The sequence below is a fragment of the Hemitrygon akajei genome, chromosome 4 (genome assembly GCF_048418815.1).
Source record: "Hemitrygon akajei chromosome 4, sHemAka1.3, whole genome shotgun sequence".
Lineage (NCBI taxonomy): Eukaryota > Metazoa > Chordata > Chondrichthyes > Myliobatiformes > Dasyatidae > Hemitrygon > Hemitrygon akajei.
In genome coordinates, this window is record NC_133127.1 from 192,317 (window position 1) to 212,728 (window position 20,412).

At 42.1% G+C, this 20,412-nt stretch overlaps 1 protein-coding gene and 1 pseudogene across 1 annotated transcript in view; one reads left to right on the forward strand and one right to left on the reverse strand.

Annotated features, from left to right (window-relative positions):
• Positions 1–20,412, forward strand: part of LOC140725861 (F-box only protein 41-like) — a gene marked incomplete at its 5' end in the record, with an annotated part of 371,488 nt that overhangs the window by 185,675 nt on the left and 165,401 nt on the right. Inside the window, one exon of the mRNA XM_073041806.1 lies at positions 11,824–11,919. Coding sequence (XP_072897907.1) covers positions 11,824–11,919 — 96 coding nt within the window. The remainder of the gene's footprint in view (positions 1–11,823; positions 11,920–20,412) is intronic.
• On the reverse strand, positions 1,332–10,450 carry LOC140725872 (exportin-1-like; annotated as a pseudogene).

Genomic DNA, 20,412 nt, shown 5'->3' on the forward strand with positions numbered 1-20,412 from the left:
ATCCCTGATGCCTCATCTTCTTGATCGGTGACCTTGCCTTAAGGTTCTAATTTGTTATTAGTCAGGACAAAATTACAACAAAAAAAACATAGATATTCTTTAAAACAGACCGAAAGGGTGGAGGCTGAAACTACAGCTTATTATGCCTACCCCTCTTATACAACAACATATTTGGTGTCAATCATCACATCAAAAACAAAAAAATTTCATAATCTTTTAACACAAAATCCAATTCCAAATATCACTTATTTACATTACTCCCGTTCATTTTAAATCATGTATTTTATATTTGTTCAATAAATAAGTTTTAAATAATTTTTTTAACTTTTTGCTCCATGTACCTATCTGAAACCCTCTTAAAAGACCCTATCGTATCCACCTCCACCACCGTTGACAGCAGCCCATTCCACACACTCACCACTCTCTGAGTAAAAATTTACCCGTAACATCTCCTCTGTACCTACACCCCCAACACCTTAAACCTGGGTCCTCTTGTGGCAACCATTTCAGCCCTGGGAAAAAGCCTCTGACATCCACATGATCAATGCCTCTCATCCTCCTTTACTCCAAGGAGAAAAAGCCGAGTTCACTCAACCTATTCTCATAAGGCATGCTCCCCAATCCAGGCAACAGACTTGTAAATCTCCTCTGCACCCTTTCTATGGCTTCCACATCCTGCAGTGAGGCGACCAGAACTGAGCACAGTACTCCAAGTGGGGTCTGACCAGGGTCCTATATAGCTGCAATGTTACCTCTTGGCGCCTAAATTTAATTCCACGGTTGATGAAGGCCAACGCACTATGTGCCTTCTTAACCACAGAGTCAACCTGCACAGCTGCTTTGAGTGTCTTATGGACTTAGGATGTGGAAGCATTGAAAAGGGTACAGAGGAGATTTACCAGGATGCTGCCTGGTTTAGAGAGTATGGATTATGATCAGAGATTAAGGGAGCTAGGGCTTTACTCTTTGGAGAGAAGGAGGATGAGAGGAGACATGATAGAGGTGTACAAGATATTAAGGGGAATAGACAGAGTGGACAGCCAGCGCCTCTTTCCCAGGGCACCACTGCTCAGTACAAGAGGAAATGGCTTTAAGGTAAGGGGAGGGAAGTTCAAGGGGGATATTAAAGGAAGGTTTTTCACTCAGAGAGTGGTTGGTGCATGGAATGCACTGCCTGAGTCAGTGGTGGAGGCAGATACACTAGTGAAGTTTAAGAGACTACTAGACAGGTATATGGAGGAATTTAAGGTGGGGGGTTATATGGGAGGCAGGGTTTGAGGGTCAGCACAACATTGTGGGCCAAAGGGCCTGTAATGTGCTGTACTATTCTATGTTCTATGAGTTGGACCCCAGGATCCCTCTTATCCTCCACACTGCCAAGAGTCTTACCATTAATACTATATTCTGCCATCATATTTGACCTACCAAAATGAACCACTTCACTCTTATCTGGGTTGAAGCTGCAGATTTAGATGTTTGGGTTCACAATTTGCAAGCATAATTCTTATCTAGAAAGGGAAATAAAATTGAACTGGTATGGGATAAAACCTCTAATCTTATGACCAACCCCTGCTGAGCTAAATGGAAACTGGAATTGTAAAACGTCCTTCCACACATGACAGATGGAGAATTGTCCCACTGTCTTTTTCTCTAATTCTTCACTGCCCTTCTCTCCTTCATCTCCACCCACCCCTACTGCCCTCTTAACACTTTGGAACCATTCAGTCGCACATCTCCTCTGCAATTTCGTGTGCATTTAAAACCCCAGGCACCGTCATATAACCATATAACCGTAAAACCATATAACAATTACAGCACAGAAACAGGACATCTCGGCCCTTCTAGTTCGTGCCGAACACTCACTCTCACCTAGTCCCACCAACCTGCATTTCCTTTCCTGTCCATATACCTATCCAATTTTACTTTAAATGACAATATTGAACCTGCCTCTACCACTTCTACTGGAAGCTCATTCCACACAGCTACCACTCTCTGAGTAAAGAAGTTCCCCCTCGTGTTACCCTTAAACTTTTGCGCCTAAATCTCAACTCATGTCCTCATGTTTGAATCTCCCCTACTCTCAATGGAAAAAGCCTATCCACGTCAACTCTATCTATCCCTCTCATAATTTTAAATACCTCTAGCAAGTCCCCCCTCAACCTTCTACGCTCCAAAGAATAAAGACCTAACTTGTTCAACCTTTCCTTGTAACTTAGGTGCTGAAACCCAGATAACATTCTAGTAAATCTTCTCTGTACTCTCTCTATTTTGTTGACATCTTTCCTGAAATTCGGTGACCAGAACTGTACACAATACTCCAAATTTGGCCTTACCAATGCCTTGTACAACTTTAACATTACATCCCAACTCCTAATCAATGCTCTGATTTATAAAGGCCAGCATACCAAGAGCTTTCTTCACCGCCCTATCCACATGAGATTCCAACTTCAGGGAACTATGCACCATTATTCCCAGATCACTCTGTTCTACTGCATTCTTCAATGCCCTACCATTTACCATGTATGTCCTATTTTGATTATTCCTACCAAAATGTAGCACCTCACACATATCAGCATTAAACTCCATCTGCCATCTTTCAGCCCACTCTTCTAACTTGCCTAAATCTTCCTGCAAGCTTTGAAAACCTTCTTCATTATCCACAATACCACCCACCTTAGTATCATCTGCATACTTACTAATCCAATTTACCACCCATCATCTAGATCATTAATGTATATGACAAACAACATTGGACCCAGTACAGATCCCTGAGGCACACCACTAGTCACTGGCCTCCAACCTGACAAACAGTTATCCACCACTACTCTCTGGGCATCTCCCATCCAGCCACTGTTGAATCCATTTTACTAATTCAATGTTAATACCTAACGATTGAACCTTCCTAACTAACCTTGCATGTGGAACCTTGTCAAAGGCCTTACTGAAGTCCATATAGACAACATCCACTGTTTTACCTTCACCATTACTCTCTGGCATCTCCCATCAAGCCACTGTTGAATCCATTTTACTAATTCAATGTTAATACCTAACGATTGAACCTTCCTAACTAACCTTGCATGTGGAACCTTGTCAAAGGCCTTACTGAAGTCCATATAGACAACATCCACTGTTTTACCTTCACCATTACTCTCTGGCATCTCCCATCAAGCCACTGTTGAATCCATTTTACTACTTCAATGTTAATACATAATGATTGAACCTTCCATGCAGAATATTGTCAAAGGCCAAAGACGTGGATTCAAAAAATTCAATAAGATTTGTCAAACATGACCTTCCATGCACAAATCCATGTTGACTGTTCCTAATCAGACCCTGTCTATCCAGATAATTATATATGCCATCTCTAAGAATATTTTCCATTAATTTACCCACCACTGACGTTAAACTTACAGGCCTATAATTGCTAGGTTTACTCGTAGAACCCTTTTTAAACAATGGAACAACATGAGCAATACGCCAATCCTCCGGCACCATTCCGGTTTCTAATGACATTTGAAGTATTTCTGTCAGAGCCCCTGCTATTTCTACACTAATTTCCCTCATGGTCCTAGGGAATATCCTGTCAGGACCTGAAGATTTATCCACTTTTATATTCCTTAAAAGCGCCAGTACTTCCTCCTCTTCAATCTTCATAGTTTGCATAACTTCCCTACTTGTTTCCCTTATGTTACACAATTCAATATCCTTCTCCTTCGTGAATACCGAAGATTAGATATTATTTAAAATCTCCCCATCAGTTTCGGCCCTGCACATAGCTGTCCACTCTGATTCTCTAAAGGACCAGTTTTATCCCTCACTATCCTTTTGCTATTAATATAACTGTAGAAACCCTTTGGATTTATTTTCACCTTACTTGCCAAAGCAACTTTGTATCTTAGCTTTTCTGATTTCTTTCTTAAGATTCTTTTTACATTCTTTATATTCCTCGAGCACCTCATTTACTCCATGCTGCCTATATTTATTGTAGCGCTTTCTCTTTTTCCAAACCAAGTTTCCAATATCCCTTGAAAACCATGGCTCTCTCAAACTTTTAACCTTTCCTCTCAACCTAACAGGAACATAAAGATTCTGTACCCTCAAAATTTCACCTTTAAATGATCTCCATTTCTCTATTACATCCTTCCCATAAAACAGATTGTTCCAATCCACTCCTAAATCCTTTTGCATCTCCTCAAAGTTAGCCTTTCTCCAATCAAAAATCTCAACCCTGAGTCCAGTCCTATCCTTCTCCATAATTATACTGAAACTAATGGCATTGTGATCACTGGACCCAAAGTGCTCCCCAACACAGACCTCCGTCACCTGACCTATCTCATTCCCTAACAGGAGATCCAACACTGCCCCTTCTCTAGTTGGTACCTCTATGTATTGCTGCAAAAAACTATCCTGCACACATTTTACAAACTCCAAACCATCCATCCCTTTTACAGAATGGGCTTCCCAGTCTATGTGTGGAAAATTAATATCTCCCGCAATCACAACCCTGTGCTTACTACAAATATCTGCTATCTTCTTACAAACTTGCTCCTCCAATTCTCGGTCTCCATTAGGTGGTCTATAATACACCCTATAAGTGTTACTATGCCTTTGCCATTCCTCAATTCCACCCAGATAGCCTCCCTGGATGAGCATTCTAATCTATCCAGCCAGAGCACCACTGTAATATTTTCTCTGACAAGCAATGCAACACCTCCCCCTCTTGTTCCACCTGTTCTATCACACCTGAATCAACAAAATCCAAGAATATTTAGTTGCCAATCACACCCCTCCTGTAACCATGTTTCACTAATAGCTACAACATCGTATTTCCAGGTATCAATCTATCCTCTAAGCTCATCCACCTTTCTACAATGCTCCTAGCATTAAAATAAATTTATTTAAGAAATTCTCCACCTCTTCCTCTCTGTTTATCACTAATGGTGCAAACAACTTTACTATCTTCTTTTTCTTCCTTCTCCCACACATCTGTTCCTACACTCTGGTTCCCCTCCCCCCTTGTATCTAGTTTAAATCCACTGGAGCCTCTCTAGCAAACCTACCTGCGAGAATATTTGTCCCCCTCCAGTTCAGATGTAAACCGTCCCGCCGGAACAGGTCCCACCTTCCCTAGAAAACTGCCCAATTATCTATAAATTTGAAGCCCTCCCTCCTGCGCCATGTCTTCAGCCACGTGTTGATCTGCACTATCTTACTATTTCTAAACCTGCCTGCACGTGGCACTGGTAGCAATCCTGAGATTGCTATCCTGGAGGTCCTGTCCTTTAACTTGGCACCTAACTCCCTAAGCTCACCTTTCAGGACCTCCTCACTCTTCCTACCCAAGTCATTGGTCCCTACATGGACCACGACATCCAGTTGCTCACCCTCCCTCTTGAGAATACTGAGAACTCGATCCGAGATATCACCATCCCTGGTACCAGGGAGGCAACAGTCCATCCGGGATTCTCGATCTCTTCCACAGAACCTCCTATCTGTCCCCCTAACTATTGAATCCTCTATCATTTTTGCTCTCCTCTTTTCCCTCCTTCCCTTCTGAGCTAAGGGTCCAGTCTTAATGCCAGAGACGCAACCACTGCAACTTGTCCCTGGTAGGTCGTCCCCACCAACAGTACCCAAAATGGTATACTTGTTATTGATGGGAACGGCCACAGGCGTGCTCTGCTCATTCTGTCTAATCCCCTTCCCTCTCCTGTCAGTCACCGAGCTACCTTTCTCCTGACTCCTAGGGGTGACTATCTCCCTGAAACTCCTGTTTATTTCTGCCTCTGCATCCCAAATGATCCGAAGTTCATCCAGCTCCAGCTCCAGTTCCCTAACATGGTTTGTCAGGAGCTGCAGGTGGATGCACCTTTTGCAGGTGTAGTCATCAGGGACAATTGTGCTCGCCCTGACTTCACACTTACTGCAAACGGAGCACTCAACTGCTCTAACTGCTTCCTCCATTACCTACTCCTAAGCTAATTAGATTAATTAAAGGAGCTTACCCAGCCTTACCTCACTTGGAGTTAAGCTAGTCCTCAGCCTCTGCTCGCTTTTTAAGTTCTCCCGCTGACTTTCACGCGTTTGCACAGTTGTGTCCTCGCCTCTGCCTGTTCACACCGAAGCCTGTTGAGACAAAGCCGTCCCACTCTGTTTCAGTCCACTCCAGTGATGGCCGCTGTATATGGTGTTTTTTTTTATCTTTGGCGCGCTACGTCACACGCCTGCACAGTCTAGCCTCTTTTCCCCGATCAGTTAAAAAAAATGGCTTCTCTCAGAGATGCCTTTACTTCTTCCCTCTCCGCCTCTTGCTTCAATTTGAAATACCGTTGAAAAATTCCTCTCCTTTTTAAACCTTTAGCGTGCTACGTCACGCACCTGCGCAGTCTAGCCTCTTTTCTCCGATCAGTTAAAAAAAATGGCTTCTCTCCGAGATGCCTTTACTTCTTCCCTCTCTGCCTTTTGCTTCAATTTAAAAGACCGTTGAAAAATTCCTCTCCTTTTTAAACCTTTGGCGTGCTACGTCACGCACCTGCGCAGTCTAGCCTCTTTTCTCTGATCAGTTAAAAAAAATGGCTTCTCTCCGAGATGCCTTTACTTCTTCCCTCTCCACCTCTTGCTTCGTCATCTGAAGCTTTCGAGAATGTGTGGAGCAGGTTAAGACCTACAAGTATCTGGAAGTACAGTTAGACGAGAAGCTAGACTGGACTGCCAACACAGATGCCTTGTGCAGGAAGGCACAGAGTCGACTGTACTTCCTTAGAAGGTTGGCGTCATTCAATGTCTGTAGTAAGATGCTGAAAATGTTCTATAGGTCAGTTGTGGAGAGCGCCCTCTTCTTTGTGGTGGCGTGTTGGGGAGGCAGCATTAAGAAGAGGGACGCCTCACGTCTTAATAAGCTGGTAAGGAAGGCGGGCTTTGTCGTGGGCAAAGTACTGGAGAGTATAACATCGGTTATAACTACGAAGCGCGCTGAGTAGGCTACGGTCAATTATGGAAAACCCTGAACATCCTCTACATAGCACCATCCAGAGACAGAGAAGCAGTTTCAGCGACAGGTTGCTATCGATGCAATGCTCCTCAGACAGGATGAAGAGGTCAATACTCCCCAATGCCATTAGGCTTTACAATTCAACCGCCAGGACTTAAGAACTTTTTAAAAGCTATTATTATTGCTTTTTGAGATAGTGATTTAGATGCATATCATATTTTTACTGAGTTAAGTATTGTATGTAATTAGTTTTGCTACAAGTGTATGGGACATTGGAAAAAAGGTTGAATTTCCCCATGGGGATGAATAAAGTATCTATCTATCTATCCTCCTGAGCCTGGCACAAGGCAGATTCCATTTCTTCCAGGTACAAGTCTGAAGTATCTTCTCCACCAAGTTCCTTTATCTATACAAGGAAATCTCTCAAATGCCCTTTGAAGGAAGGAATGTCTTGGTTAAGCTGAACAAGGCTGCCACAAAAGTTTTGATCTGTGCATCCTGAAGGTGAGGGAAGACAGTTTTCAGCAGGTTGGCCATGAACTCCGCTTATTCACATTGGGAGTTGATGGGCTCAGAGACAAAGTGATTTGGCCATCCTCCACCAAGCTGAACATGTAAGCCAAAGTGGTAGCATGCATCGTCAACCCTGTAGTGTGAGATGTGTCTGTCACTACGGAGAATATATGTTGGAGAATATCACAGAAGTAGGTTTGGTAAGAGCTCTGAGCAGCTGCTTCTTGTGCGACATTCTGCAGCAAGGTATAGAGCATGGACAGACCTGTGTCAGCCACCTTCCTCATGGTGTGTTTGAAAGCCCAGATCATGAAGTCAAGAATCAATTTGAACTGGGCTGGAGGTATGTTCAGGAAGGCAGGGAAACGGTGTCTATTGACTGCATGAAGAAGCAGAAAGAAGTTAGTCCTGTGCTCAGGATACTCCTCAAAATCCTTGTTGATCATTTCCAGCGTGCACTTAAACAAGGCATCAAATATCTGCGGGATCTCTGCCGTGATGTGGTTCTCCAGCTTGTTCACTATGGTGGCCATGGTACTCAGCACTTCAGGCTCTCAGGCTGCAGGGACGTTCCTCTGGTAGTTGATCAACACAACATCAAGCAGTGGGGGCACAAAGTTTTCTGCAACCAGCTGCAGGTCTGAAGACCGACTCACCCACCCTGAAATCAGTTTCAGTGTCTCCCTTTTCACTGTCCTCATGCTTTTGATTAACGGCTGCTTGGTAACAACTTCACTGTTTGCCTGGATAGTGGCTGAGATATCCTCACGCAAACACTTGTACACATTGAGCATATCCAGGTAGATCCGTCCTAGCTGGATGACAAATGGGTGCCCAATGGCTTTACAGGCTCTCACATTGGTCTTCAGAATGTTCGCCAGATGCTTCACCATCTCTGCATCCTTCAAAATATCCACATCCTTGGTTGCCTGCTGAATGATGTTGTCTCACATTTGGTTAGGCAAAAGCATGTACTTTTCAATCAAATGTTCCTGGACCGTCTAGTCATTTTGAGTTCCAATCATATAACCAACAGCTTCGTAGAATGTGTGAACCTGATGGGGCTGTAGATCACATATGATGGTGTTGATGTTGGTCAAGATCTCATCAATGAAAGGCATCACCTCTCCCACCTGCACCTGTACAAAATGACATCGACATTTCCACGCAATCTCGATAAACCTGTCGCAAGCCATATTTTGCACTCCATCGTGTGTCTCATGCATAAACTCGAAGAGCTTGTTTACCGTGGTCTTCAGGAACTTCCAGTGAGCGTGAGGAACCAGGGATACTGCCCCACCACGTACATTATATTAGAGGCAATGATGGCCTTATTATCTTTCCCACATATTTGTTCACAGAGACTCAGCAAATCCTTGATGACGGTAATGAAGAAACGTTTCTCATCCTCTTCGTGCATTGCGCCACTAATGGACCCAATGGCCCAGCACAGCGTGTTGAGGTTCTTCCACAACCACTCCGTACCGTTCACTTGGTTGTGCAGCTTTTCCGTCATAATGTGTTCAGTGTCCGCATAGTCTAAATGTGTGAGGTACACCAGCGTCTCCCTCATGGTCTTATACAAGTTAATGGAGTCTGTGTCTTTCATGAATTCCCAAACTACCTCTCCCTGTTCATTCTCCACCACAAGCACCTCTTCCAGCTTTGCCATCCAGCTGATCATTATAAGCCTCACCTTTGATAGTACTGGGAGATAGATCTGCCTGTGAGGAGGGACATCACTGTGAGGACTCCCCAGGGCAGGGGAGGCACTAATGGAAAAGGGACTCTCCAGATAAAGCTCTCTTGCCAGGAGATACCAGTACTCCAAACAAATCTTAAAAATCTCAATCTCCTCCACCTCTGATATCAGGATCATGTAGTGTAGACCATCCAAAAGTGCTTCCCTGAGTTCCAGTGTCCTTTCTACCAAGGTGTCATGCTCCTTCTAGAAAGTGCACAAGAAGAGACTCAGATTCTGGATGAAGTTCTGCTCATCGTCCTTCCCATTTGTATAAGCCAACCATACATTGGTATTGGCAGGTAGCATCTGTTTGAGCTGAATGAGTGTTAATGTTAACAAAGAAACGAACAGTTCATCATGTTGACTGACATTGACGCCAGCAATCAGTAACTTCAACGTTACGTTCCAAAACATGGGCACATTCAGAAACTTGTACACTAAGCTGCTGATGAGTTTGGTTTCAAAGATGTAACCTAAAGGAATCCAGTTCAGAAATCGCAGCAAAGTCTCCAGTGTTGCGTGGACTAAAGGGGCACTCTGAGAGTTCTCCATTACAAACTGACAGAGCTGACATATCTGAGAGAATTCATTACACGTACAGTCTTTTAAATGCTTGGCCTTCACCCGCATCATCTGCCTACTGGAGAAATCTAACACCTCCTCACTAAGCAGCTTCAGGATGACCATGTTATTCTGACACAGAGACTCTCTGGTTCTGCTGACTCCTACTATATCACTTATAAACGTTGGCTCCACTGTATCACTTATAAACATTGGCCAATTTTTGGGCCATTCATGTTTGAGGGTCTGCACAAGGATCATATTCAGTTTTCCAAGATAAACTTTATCCTTCTCCAAAGTCTCAGACGATGTTTTAATATTTAAGCTCACAACATTTTTTTTATTCCTTCACATTGATTTCTAGGAAGTATTTTCCAACGTGTTTTAATCACATTTTTCAGTATTTGCAAGGTATAGTACTTTGTGTTCATATTCTGGGAAAACTCTAGAATGGTATCCACCCTGGTCCAAGCGTCTGGATGCTCCTTCAAATGAGTTAGTATTTCCTGTGCCATTCGTGGCTGAGGGCCTCCCCTATGATATAGACAATTTACCACATTATCCAACAGATTGATGTTGAGCTTCTGGTTAAAATCCAGAAGCTGACGGGCGGGGTGGTCAGTAGTCATAATTGTTGGCATAGGGTCAAGATTTTCAAACGTGTGTCCAAATGCAAAACATGCACTTAAAGCTGTATTACGGATGCCAAGACTGAACTCCTAGTCTTTAATTTTTTGATAACTACTTGGTCTTTTTTTTTAAAAGAAGTACGTGTTAAAATTATTTCAAGGCTCTATCTTTGGAAGATAAAGGCAGCAATTAGATTAAATTACTAAAATTAAAATTGCCAGAACTACTTGGCAATGAATAATTAAAAACGGGTTAGGAGGATGCACAAGACTCGTGTTTCCAACTGAATTCCTCCCACAATCAATCCCCTCCCCACCTTTTTAAATTGTTTTTAAATTCTTACTACAACTGTTACATAGATTCGCCCCTCTGACTGAAATACAATGATTTTTTACATTTGCTCTTATTCTTTGTTTTTGAAATATATATGTTCCTCTCAAATCATGCTGACTTTCTCTCATTTTAAACAACCTTTGCATACTTTGTGGTAGCTGTCCATTTTTTACTTTATACATAATTTGTATTATTTTTAAATCTGCAAAATCTCTGAATTTTAAAGTGTTTTGTTGAATAAATAGTGGATTGGTTGGCTCATAATAACTTGTCTTATTTACAATTCATACAACTTTCTTTTGGAGTAGAAAAATTGAATTTGTATTTGTTTTGTATGTATTTCCCAATACCTCTACACAATAAGTCATGTATGGGACTGTAAGTGAGCAGTATAATGTATACAAAGATTCCTGATTTAAGAAATATTGCGCTTTGTACAGTATTCCAATAGATTTTGACATTTTTGCTTTGACATAATTTATTTGTGGTTTCTAGTTTAATTTACTACCTATTACCACTCCTAAAAATTTTGTTTCAGATTCCTTATCAATTTCAACATCATTTATTCTAAGTTTACTATATGAATTATCTATCTATCTATTTTTGTATTTACACAGTTTGTCTTCATTTGCACATTGGTTGTTGATTTTTATTGATTCTATTGTATTTTTAGTTCTACTGTGAATACCTCCAAGTAAATGAATCTCAGAGTCATTATTTGGTGGCATATATGTACTTAGATAGTAAATTTATTTTGAACTTTGAACATTTGTTCCTTTTTAACATATTTTATCAACTCTTCCACCATCCCAAATATGTACGTGGCAATTATCATGTTCTCTGGTCGTCAAGTGAAATTATCCATATTTCATTTTGATGCTGGCAGAGCAGAATAAACATTTTATGTTTACTGTTCTTCATACACTGTTGATCAAATTGCCCAGGGAAATAATGACACTGCATTGGTACATTTGGTGAGTGTTATTGTTTAAGTTGCAGGTTGAGTTGTATTACTTCACAGCTTTAACTATACATGTATTATACTTTTCAGAAGTTCAACAGATCCAGTTGGCCATGAAGTGATTTGGGCTTTGGGAGCTGGCTGTAGAGACATAATTTCCTTGCAAGTTGCACCATTACATCCTTGGTAAGGGCACCTCCTTTCCTTTAAGTCTGCTAATATAGCTGGCATCTTTTGAAGACATTAAATATTGCAAAGTGCTTCAACCAAATGTTATTTAGCATGTTTCTGGGGCTAAGGGATTAGATGGGTGACCAGGAAACTTTTCTCAAGCAATGCAAAGAAGGAGCTAAACTCAGTCACCAGTTAGGAAATGAGGTTGAGCTGATGTCAATCGGGAAAGTTGTGTACCTTTCGCCAGGTCTTACAACAAAGCAGAATAAGCTCAGAGTGGATGTATTAAAAACATGTTTATAACTTACAAGGGGAAGTCGACTTCCACTCCTCAGCATGGATGGCAAGCGGCTCCCATTTTACAGCTTACAAATTTTGTTTTTGCATGGTTCTTTGGCTGTTATCTGTTCCAGCTGGCTCAGTCTCAACATTCTGCAGCTGCAGTCCTGTGCATCTTCTAATCAAGGCCACACAATAAACCGATCACTCCTTGGTTACACAATAATCAGAACATTACATACCTTCAGTTACGTATACATTTAACATATAGCAAAACACTCTGGGATTATACAGGTTCCATTTTGTCACATTAAAAGATTAAATACATCAAAATCTCAAACTTCCGAATGTATTTCCACAAGGATCGCTTTGAGACCGACAACCATAATTCTATTAGTTTCAAAATAATTATGGAAATTAAAATCCTAAATTTGAGCAAGGCTTATTTTGATGGCATTGGACAGTACATTGCAAAGGTTCATTGGAAGAGACAGATTGGAGGTAAGTGATATCTAGCTAGTGGAAGGCTTTTAAAATTGAGATAGAGAGTGTTCAAGGCAACATATTCTTATCAGATTGAAAGGAAAGGCTGGTATGATTAGGGAACCATGGTTAACAAAAGATATTGAGACTTTCTCAGGAAAATAAAGGAGGCATATGTCAGGTATTGGCAGCTAGGATCAAGTGACTCTCTTGGAGACTGTAAGGAATGTAAGACGAGGAGGAAATCTGGAGGGCAAAAGAGGACATGAAATATCCTTGGCTGATAAAGAAAACTAAAAAATTGAGGTGGGGGTGTGGCACTATTGATCAAGGATAGTGTCACGGCTGCAGAAAGGAAGGAAGTCACGACGGGTTGTCTATGGAGTCTCTGTGGGTGGACGTTAGGAATAGGAAAGGGTCAGTAACTCTACTGGGTGTTTTTTATAAACCACCGAATAGTAACAGAGCCATCGAAGAGCAGATAAAGAGACGGTTTCTGGAAAGGAGTAATAATAACAGGGTTGTTGTGGAAGGAGATTTTAATTTCCCAAATACTGATTGGTATCTCCCTAGAATGAGGGGTTTAGGTGGGGTGGAGTTTGTTAGGGGTGTTCAGGAAGGTTTGTTTGGAGTAAGGGGAACTATGAGGCTATCAGGCAGGAACTTGGAAGCATAAATTGGAAAAACATGTTCTCAGGGAAACATACCGAAGAAAAGTGGCAAATGTTCAGGGGATATTTGTGTGGGGTTCTGAGTAGGTACGTTCCAATGAGACATGGAAAGGATGGTAGGGTACAAGATTTGTGGTGCACAAAGGCTGTTGTAAATCTAGTCAAGAAGAAAAGATGAGCTTACGAAAGGTTCAAAAATCAAGGTAATGATAGGAATCTAGAAGATTATAAGGCTAACAGGAAGGAGCTTAAGAATGAAATTAGGAGAGCCAGAAGGGGCCATGAGAAGACCTTGGCGACAGGATTAAGGAAAACCCATGAGAGAATAGGACCAATCAAGTGTGACAATGAAAAAGCGTGTATGGAACCATAGGAAATAGCGGAGGTACTTAATGAATACTTTGCTTCAGTATTCACTATGGAAAAGGATCTTGGTGATTGTAGTGATGACTTGCAGCAGAGATTTTGCAAGGCATTTGATAAGGTACCCCATGCAAGGCTTATTGAAAAAGTAAGAAGGCATGGGATCCAAGGGGGCATTACTTCGTGGATCCAGAACTGGCCTACCCACAGAAGGCAATGAGTGGTTGTGGATGGGTCATATTCTGCATGGAGGTCGGTGACCAGTGGTGTGCCTCAGAGATCCGTTTAGGATCCTTACTCTTAGTGATTTTTATAAATGACCTGGATGAGGAAGTGGAGGGATGGGTTAGTAAATTTGCTGATAACACAAAGGTTTGGTGCACTGTGGTTAGTATGGAGGGCTCTCAGAGGTTACAGCGGGACATTGATAGGATGCAAAACTAGGCTGAGAAGTGGCAGATGTAGTTCAACCCAGGTAAGTGTGAGGTGGTTCATTTTGGTAGGTCAAATATAATGGCAGAATATAATGGTAAGACTCTTGGCAGTGTGGAGGATCAGAGGGATCTTGGGGTCCAAATCCATAGGACACTCAAAGCAGCTGTGCACATTGACTCTCTAGTTAAGAGGGCATATGGTGTATTGGCTTTCATCAATTGTGGAATTGAATTTAGGAGCCGAGAGGCAATGTTGCAGCTATATAAGACCTTGGTCAGACCCCACTTGGAGTACTGTGCTCAGTTCTGGTCACCTCACTACAGGAAGGATGTGGAATGGTCTGCCAGCGGTGATGGTGGAGGCGGAAATGATAGCGTCTTTTAAGAGGCTCCTGGATGGCTACATGGAGCTTAGAAGAATAATGGCTAAAGGTAAAGCCTAGGTAGTTTTAAGGTAGGTATATGTTCGGCACAGCTTTGTGGGCCAAAGGGCCAGCATTGTGCTGTAGGTTTTCTATGTTTCTATGTTCCTAATTACATTAAAAAGGTGACGAGGACACTAGGCCCCTTTAAAGAACAGTGTGGTCATATATGTGCAGAGCTACAGGAGGTTAGCCAAGTTTTAAATGAATATTTTACATCTGTATTTATTCATAGAGTCATAAAGAAGTACTACAGAGACAGACACTTTGACAAAACAATAAACCAGTTAAGCAGCCTACTCCAAATGACCTGCACTAGGACTATTGCCCTCCATATCCCTACTATCCATATATCAATCTAAATTTCTCTTAAATAATTAAATTGAGCCTACATGTACCACTTATTGTGGCAGCTTATTCCACACTTTCACAACCCTCTGAGTGAAGAAGTTTCCCTTCATTCCCCTTTCATCTGTAAGCCACGATCTATGGTTGTAATCCCACCCAACTTTCACTGGAAAAAGCCTGCTTGCATTTATCATATAACCATATCAAAATTACAGCACAAAAACAGGCCATCTCGGCCCTTCTAGTCCATGCTGAATGCTTACTCTCACCTAGTCTCACCGATCTGCACTCAGCCCATAACCCTCCATTCCTTTCCTGTCCATATACCTATCCAATTTTACTTTTAATGACAATATCGAACCTGCCTCTACCACTTCTACTGGAAGCTCGTTCCACACAGCTACTACTATCTGAGTAAAGAAATTCCCCCTCGTGTTACCCCTAAACTTTTGCCCCCTAACTCTCAACTTATGTCCTCTTGTTTGAATCTCCCCTACTCTCAATGGAAAAAGCCTATCCACGTCAACTCTACCTATCTCCTCATAATTTTAAATACCTCTATCAAGACCCCCCTCAACCTTCTACGCTCCAAAGAACCTAACTAGTTCAGCCTTTCTCTGTAACTTAGGTGCTGAAACCCAGGTATTGTTCCAGTAAATCTCCTCTGTAATCTCTCTATTTTGTTGACATCTTTCCTATAGTTCAGTGACGAGAACTGTACACAATACTCCAAATTTGGCCTCAGCAATGCCTTGTACAATTTTAACATTACATCCCAACTCCTATATTCAATGCTCTGATTTACAAATGCCAGCATACCAAAAGCTTTCTTCACCACCCTATCCACATGAGATTCCACCTTCAGGGAACTATGCACCATTATTCCTAGATCACTCTGTTCTACCGCATTCTTCAATGCCCTACCATTTACCATCTATGTCCTATTTTGATTATTCTTACCAAAATGTAGCACCTCACACTTAACAGCATTAAATTCCATTTGCCATCTTTCAGCCCACTCTTCTAACTGGCCTAAATTTCCCTGCAAGCTTTGAAAACCTACTTCATTATCCACAATGCCACCTATCTTCGTATCATCTGCATACTTACTAATCTAATTTACCACTCCATCATCCAGATCATTAATGTATATGGCAATCAACATTGGACCCAGTACAGATCCCTGAGGCACACCTCTAGTCACCGGCCTCCAACCTGATGAACAGTTATGCACCACTACTCTCTGGCATCTCCCATCCAGCCACTGTTGAATCCATTTTACTACTTCAATATTAACACCTAAAGACTGAACCTTCCTAACTAACCTTGCGTGTGGAACCTTGTCAAAGGCCTTACTGAAGTCCATATAGACAACATCCACTGCTTTACCCTCATCAACTTTCCTCGTAACCTCTTCAAAAAATTCAATAAGATTTGTCAAACATGACCTTCCACGCACAAATCCATGTTGACTGTTCCTAATCAGACCCTGTCTATCCAGATAATTGTATATTCCATCTATAAGAATACTTTCCATTAATTTACCCACCACTGACATCAAACTTATAGGCCTATAATTGCTAGGTTTACTCGTAGAACCCTTTTTAAACAATGGAACAACATGAGCAATACGCCAATCCTCCGGCACCACTCCGGTTTCTAAGGACATTTAAAATATTTCTGTCAGAGCCCCTGCTATTTCTACACTAACCTCCCTCAAGGTCCTAGGGAATATCCTGCCAGGACCTGGAGATTTATCCAATTTTATATTCCTTAAAAGCGCCAGCACTTCCTTCTCTTTAATCGTCTTCCCTACTTTTGATAACTTCCCTACTTGTTTCCCTTACCTTACACAATTCAATATCCTTCTCCTTAGTGAATACCAAAGAAAAGAAATTGTTCAAAATCACCCCATCTCTCTTGGGTCCACACATAGCTGTCCACTCTGATTCTCTAAGGGACCAATTTTATCTCTCACTATCCTTTTGCTATTAATATAACTGTAGAAACCCTTTGGATTTATTTTCACCTTACTTGCCAAAGCAACCTCGTATCTTGTTTTAGCTTTTCTTTTAGCAATATAAAACCATAAATAATTAAATAATAATAATTTAATCATGCCAAGTGGACACTCTGAGGGAGTAGTTGGGCTGTCAAACTTTACAACTCCTCCCTCGGAGTGTCAGATTCCCTGAGCCAATAGGCTGGTCCTGGACTTATTTCCACTTGGCACGATTAACTTATTATTATTTAATTAATTATGGTTTTATATTGCTATATTTCTTCACTATTCTTGGTTGGTGCAGCTGTAACGAAACCCAATTTCCCCTCGGGATTAATAAAGTATATCTGTCTGTCTGTCTGTCTAATTTCTTTCTTATGATTCTTTTTACATTCTTTATATTCTTCAAGCACCTCATTTACTCCATGCTGCCTATATTTATTGTAGAGCTCTCTCTTTTTCCGAACCAAGTTTCCAATATCTCTTGAAAACCATGGCTCTCTCAAACTTTTAACCTTTCCTTTCAACATAACAGGAACATAAAGATTCTGTACCCTCAAAATTTCACCTTTAAATGACCTCCATTTCTCTATTACATCCTTCCCATAAAACAGATTGTTCCAATCCACTCCTAAATCCTTTTGCAACTCCTCAAAGTTAGCCTTTCTCCAATCAAAAATCTCAATCCTGGGTCCAGTTCTATTCTTCTCCATAATTATATTGAAACTAATGGCATTGTGATCACTGGACCCAAAGTGCTCCCCAAAACATACCTCCGTCACCTGATCTATCTCATTCCCTAACAGGATATCCAACACTGCCCCTTCTCTAGTTGGTATCTCTATGTATTGCTGCAAAAAACTATCCTGCACACAATTTACAAACTCCAAACCGTCCAGCCCTTTTACAGTATGGGCTTCCCAGTCTATGTGTGGAAAATTAAAATCTCCAACAATCACAACCCTGTGCTTACTACAAATATCTTCTATCTCCTTACAAATTTGCTCCTCCAATTCTCACTCCCCATTAGGTGGTCTATAATACACCCCTATAAGTGTTACTACACCTTTGCCGTTCTTCAATTCCACCCAAATAGTCTCCCTAGACGAGCCCTCTAATCTATCCTGCCAGAGCACCACTGTAATATTTTCTCTGACAAGCAACGCAACACCTCCCCCTCTTGTCCCTCCGATTCTATCACACCTGAAGCAACGAAATCCAGGAATATTTAGTTGCCAATCACACCCCTCCTGCAACCATGTTTCACTAATAGCTACAACATCATATTTCCAGTTATCAATTCATGCTTTAAGCTCATCCACCTTTCTTACAATGCTCCTAGCATTAAAATAAATTTATTTAAGAAATTCTCCACCTCTTCCTCTCTGTTTATCTCTAACAGTGCTAACAACTTTACTGTCTTCTTTTTCTTCCTTCTCCCACACATCTGTTCCTACACTCTGGTTCCCCGCCCCCCTTGTATCTAGTTTAAATCCACTGGAACCACTCTAGCAAACCTACCTGCAAGAATATTTGTCCTCCTCCAGTTCAGATGTACACCATCCTGCCGGAACAGGTCCCTGGAGAACTGCCCAATTATCTGTAAATCTGAAGCCCTCCCTCCTGCACCCTGTCTTCAGCCACGTGTTGATCTGCACTATCTTACTATTTCTAAACCCGCCTGCACGTGGCACTGGTAGCAATCCTGGAGTTCCTGTCCTTTAACTTGGCACCTAACTCCCTGAACTCACCTTTCAGGACCTCCTCACTCTTCCTACCCATGTCATTGGTCCCTACATGGACCACGACATCCGGCTGCTCAGCCTCCCTCTTGAGAATACTGAAAACTCGATCTGAGATATCGTGGACCCTGGCACCAGGGAGGCAACAGACCATCCGGGATTCTCGATCTCTTCCACAGAACCTCCTATCTGTCCCCCTAACTATCAAATCCCCTGTCACTACTGCTCTCCTTCCCTTCTGAGCTGAGGGTCCAGTCTCGGTGCCAGAGACACAACCACTGCAACTTGTCCCTGTTAGGTCGTCCCCACCAACACTATCCAAAACAGTATAGATAGATAGATAGATAGATACTTTATTCATCCCCATGGGGAAATTCAACATTTTTTTCCAATGTCCCATACTCTTGTTGTAGCAAAACTAATTACATACAATACTTAACTCAGTAAAAATATGATATGCATCAAAATCACTCTCTCAAAAAGCATTAATAATAGCTTTTAAAAAGTTCTTAAGTAGTTTACTTAAATACATTAAATACAATCAACCCCGGCACTTTAACATATCTTACTCCTGGCGGTTGAATTGTAAAGCCTAATGGCATTGGGGAGTATTGACCTCTTCATCCTGTCTGAGGAGCATTGCATCGATAGTAACCTGTCGCTGAAACTGCTTCTCTGTCTCTGGATGGTGCTATGTAGAGGATGTTCAGGGTTTTCCATAATTGACCGTAGCCTACTCAGCGCCCTTCGCTCAGCTACCGATGTTATACTCTCCAGTACTTTGCCCACGACAGAGCCCGCCTTCCTTACCAGCTTATTAAGACGTGAGGCATCCCTCTTCTTAATGCTGCCTCCCCAACACGCCACCACAAAGAAGAGGGCGCTCTCCACAACTGACCTATAGAACATCTTCAGCATCTCACTACAGACATTGAATGACGCCAACTTTCTAAGAAAGTACAGTCGACTCTGTGCCTTCCTGCACAAGGCATCTGTGTTGGCAGTCCAGTCTAGCTTCTCGTCTAACTGTACTCCCAGATACTTGTAGGTCTTAACCTGCTCCACACATTCTCCATTAATGATCACTGGCTCCATATGAGGCCTAGATCTCCTAAAGTCCACCACCATCTCCTTGGTCTTGGTGATATTGAGACGCAGGTAGTTTGAGTTGCACCATAACACAAAGTCCTGTATCAGTTTCCTATACTCCTCCTCCTGTCCATTCCTGACACACCCCACTATGGCCGTGTCGTCAGCGAACTTCTGCACATGGCAGGACTCTGAGTTATATTGGAAGTCTGATGTGTACAGGGTGAACAGGACCGGAGAGAGCACGGTCCCCTGCGGCGCTCCTGTGCTGCTGACCACCGTGTCAGACCTACAGTCTCCCAACCGCACATACTGAGGTCTATCTGTCAAGTAGTCCACTATCCAATCCACCATGTGAGAGTCTACTCCCATCTCCGTTAGTTTGTGCCTTAAGATCTTGGGCTGGATGGTGTTAAAGGCACTAGAGAAGTCCAGGAATGTAATCCTCACAGCACCACTGACCCCATCTAGGTGAGAGAGGGATTTGTGCAGCAAATACGTGATAGCATCCTCCACTCCCACCTTCTCCTTATACGCAAACTGAAGAGGATTCCGGGCGTGCCCGGTTTGTGGCCTCAGATTCTGTATTATCAGCTGCTCCATGGTCTTCATCACGTGCGACGTCAAGGCAACAGGTCTGAAGTCATTCAACTCCTTTGGTTGTGGTTTCTT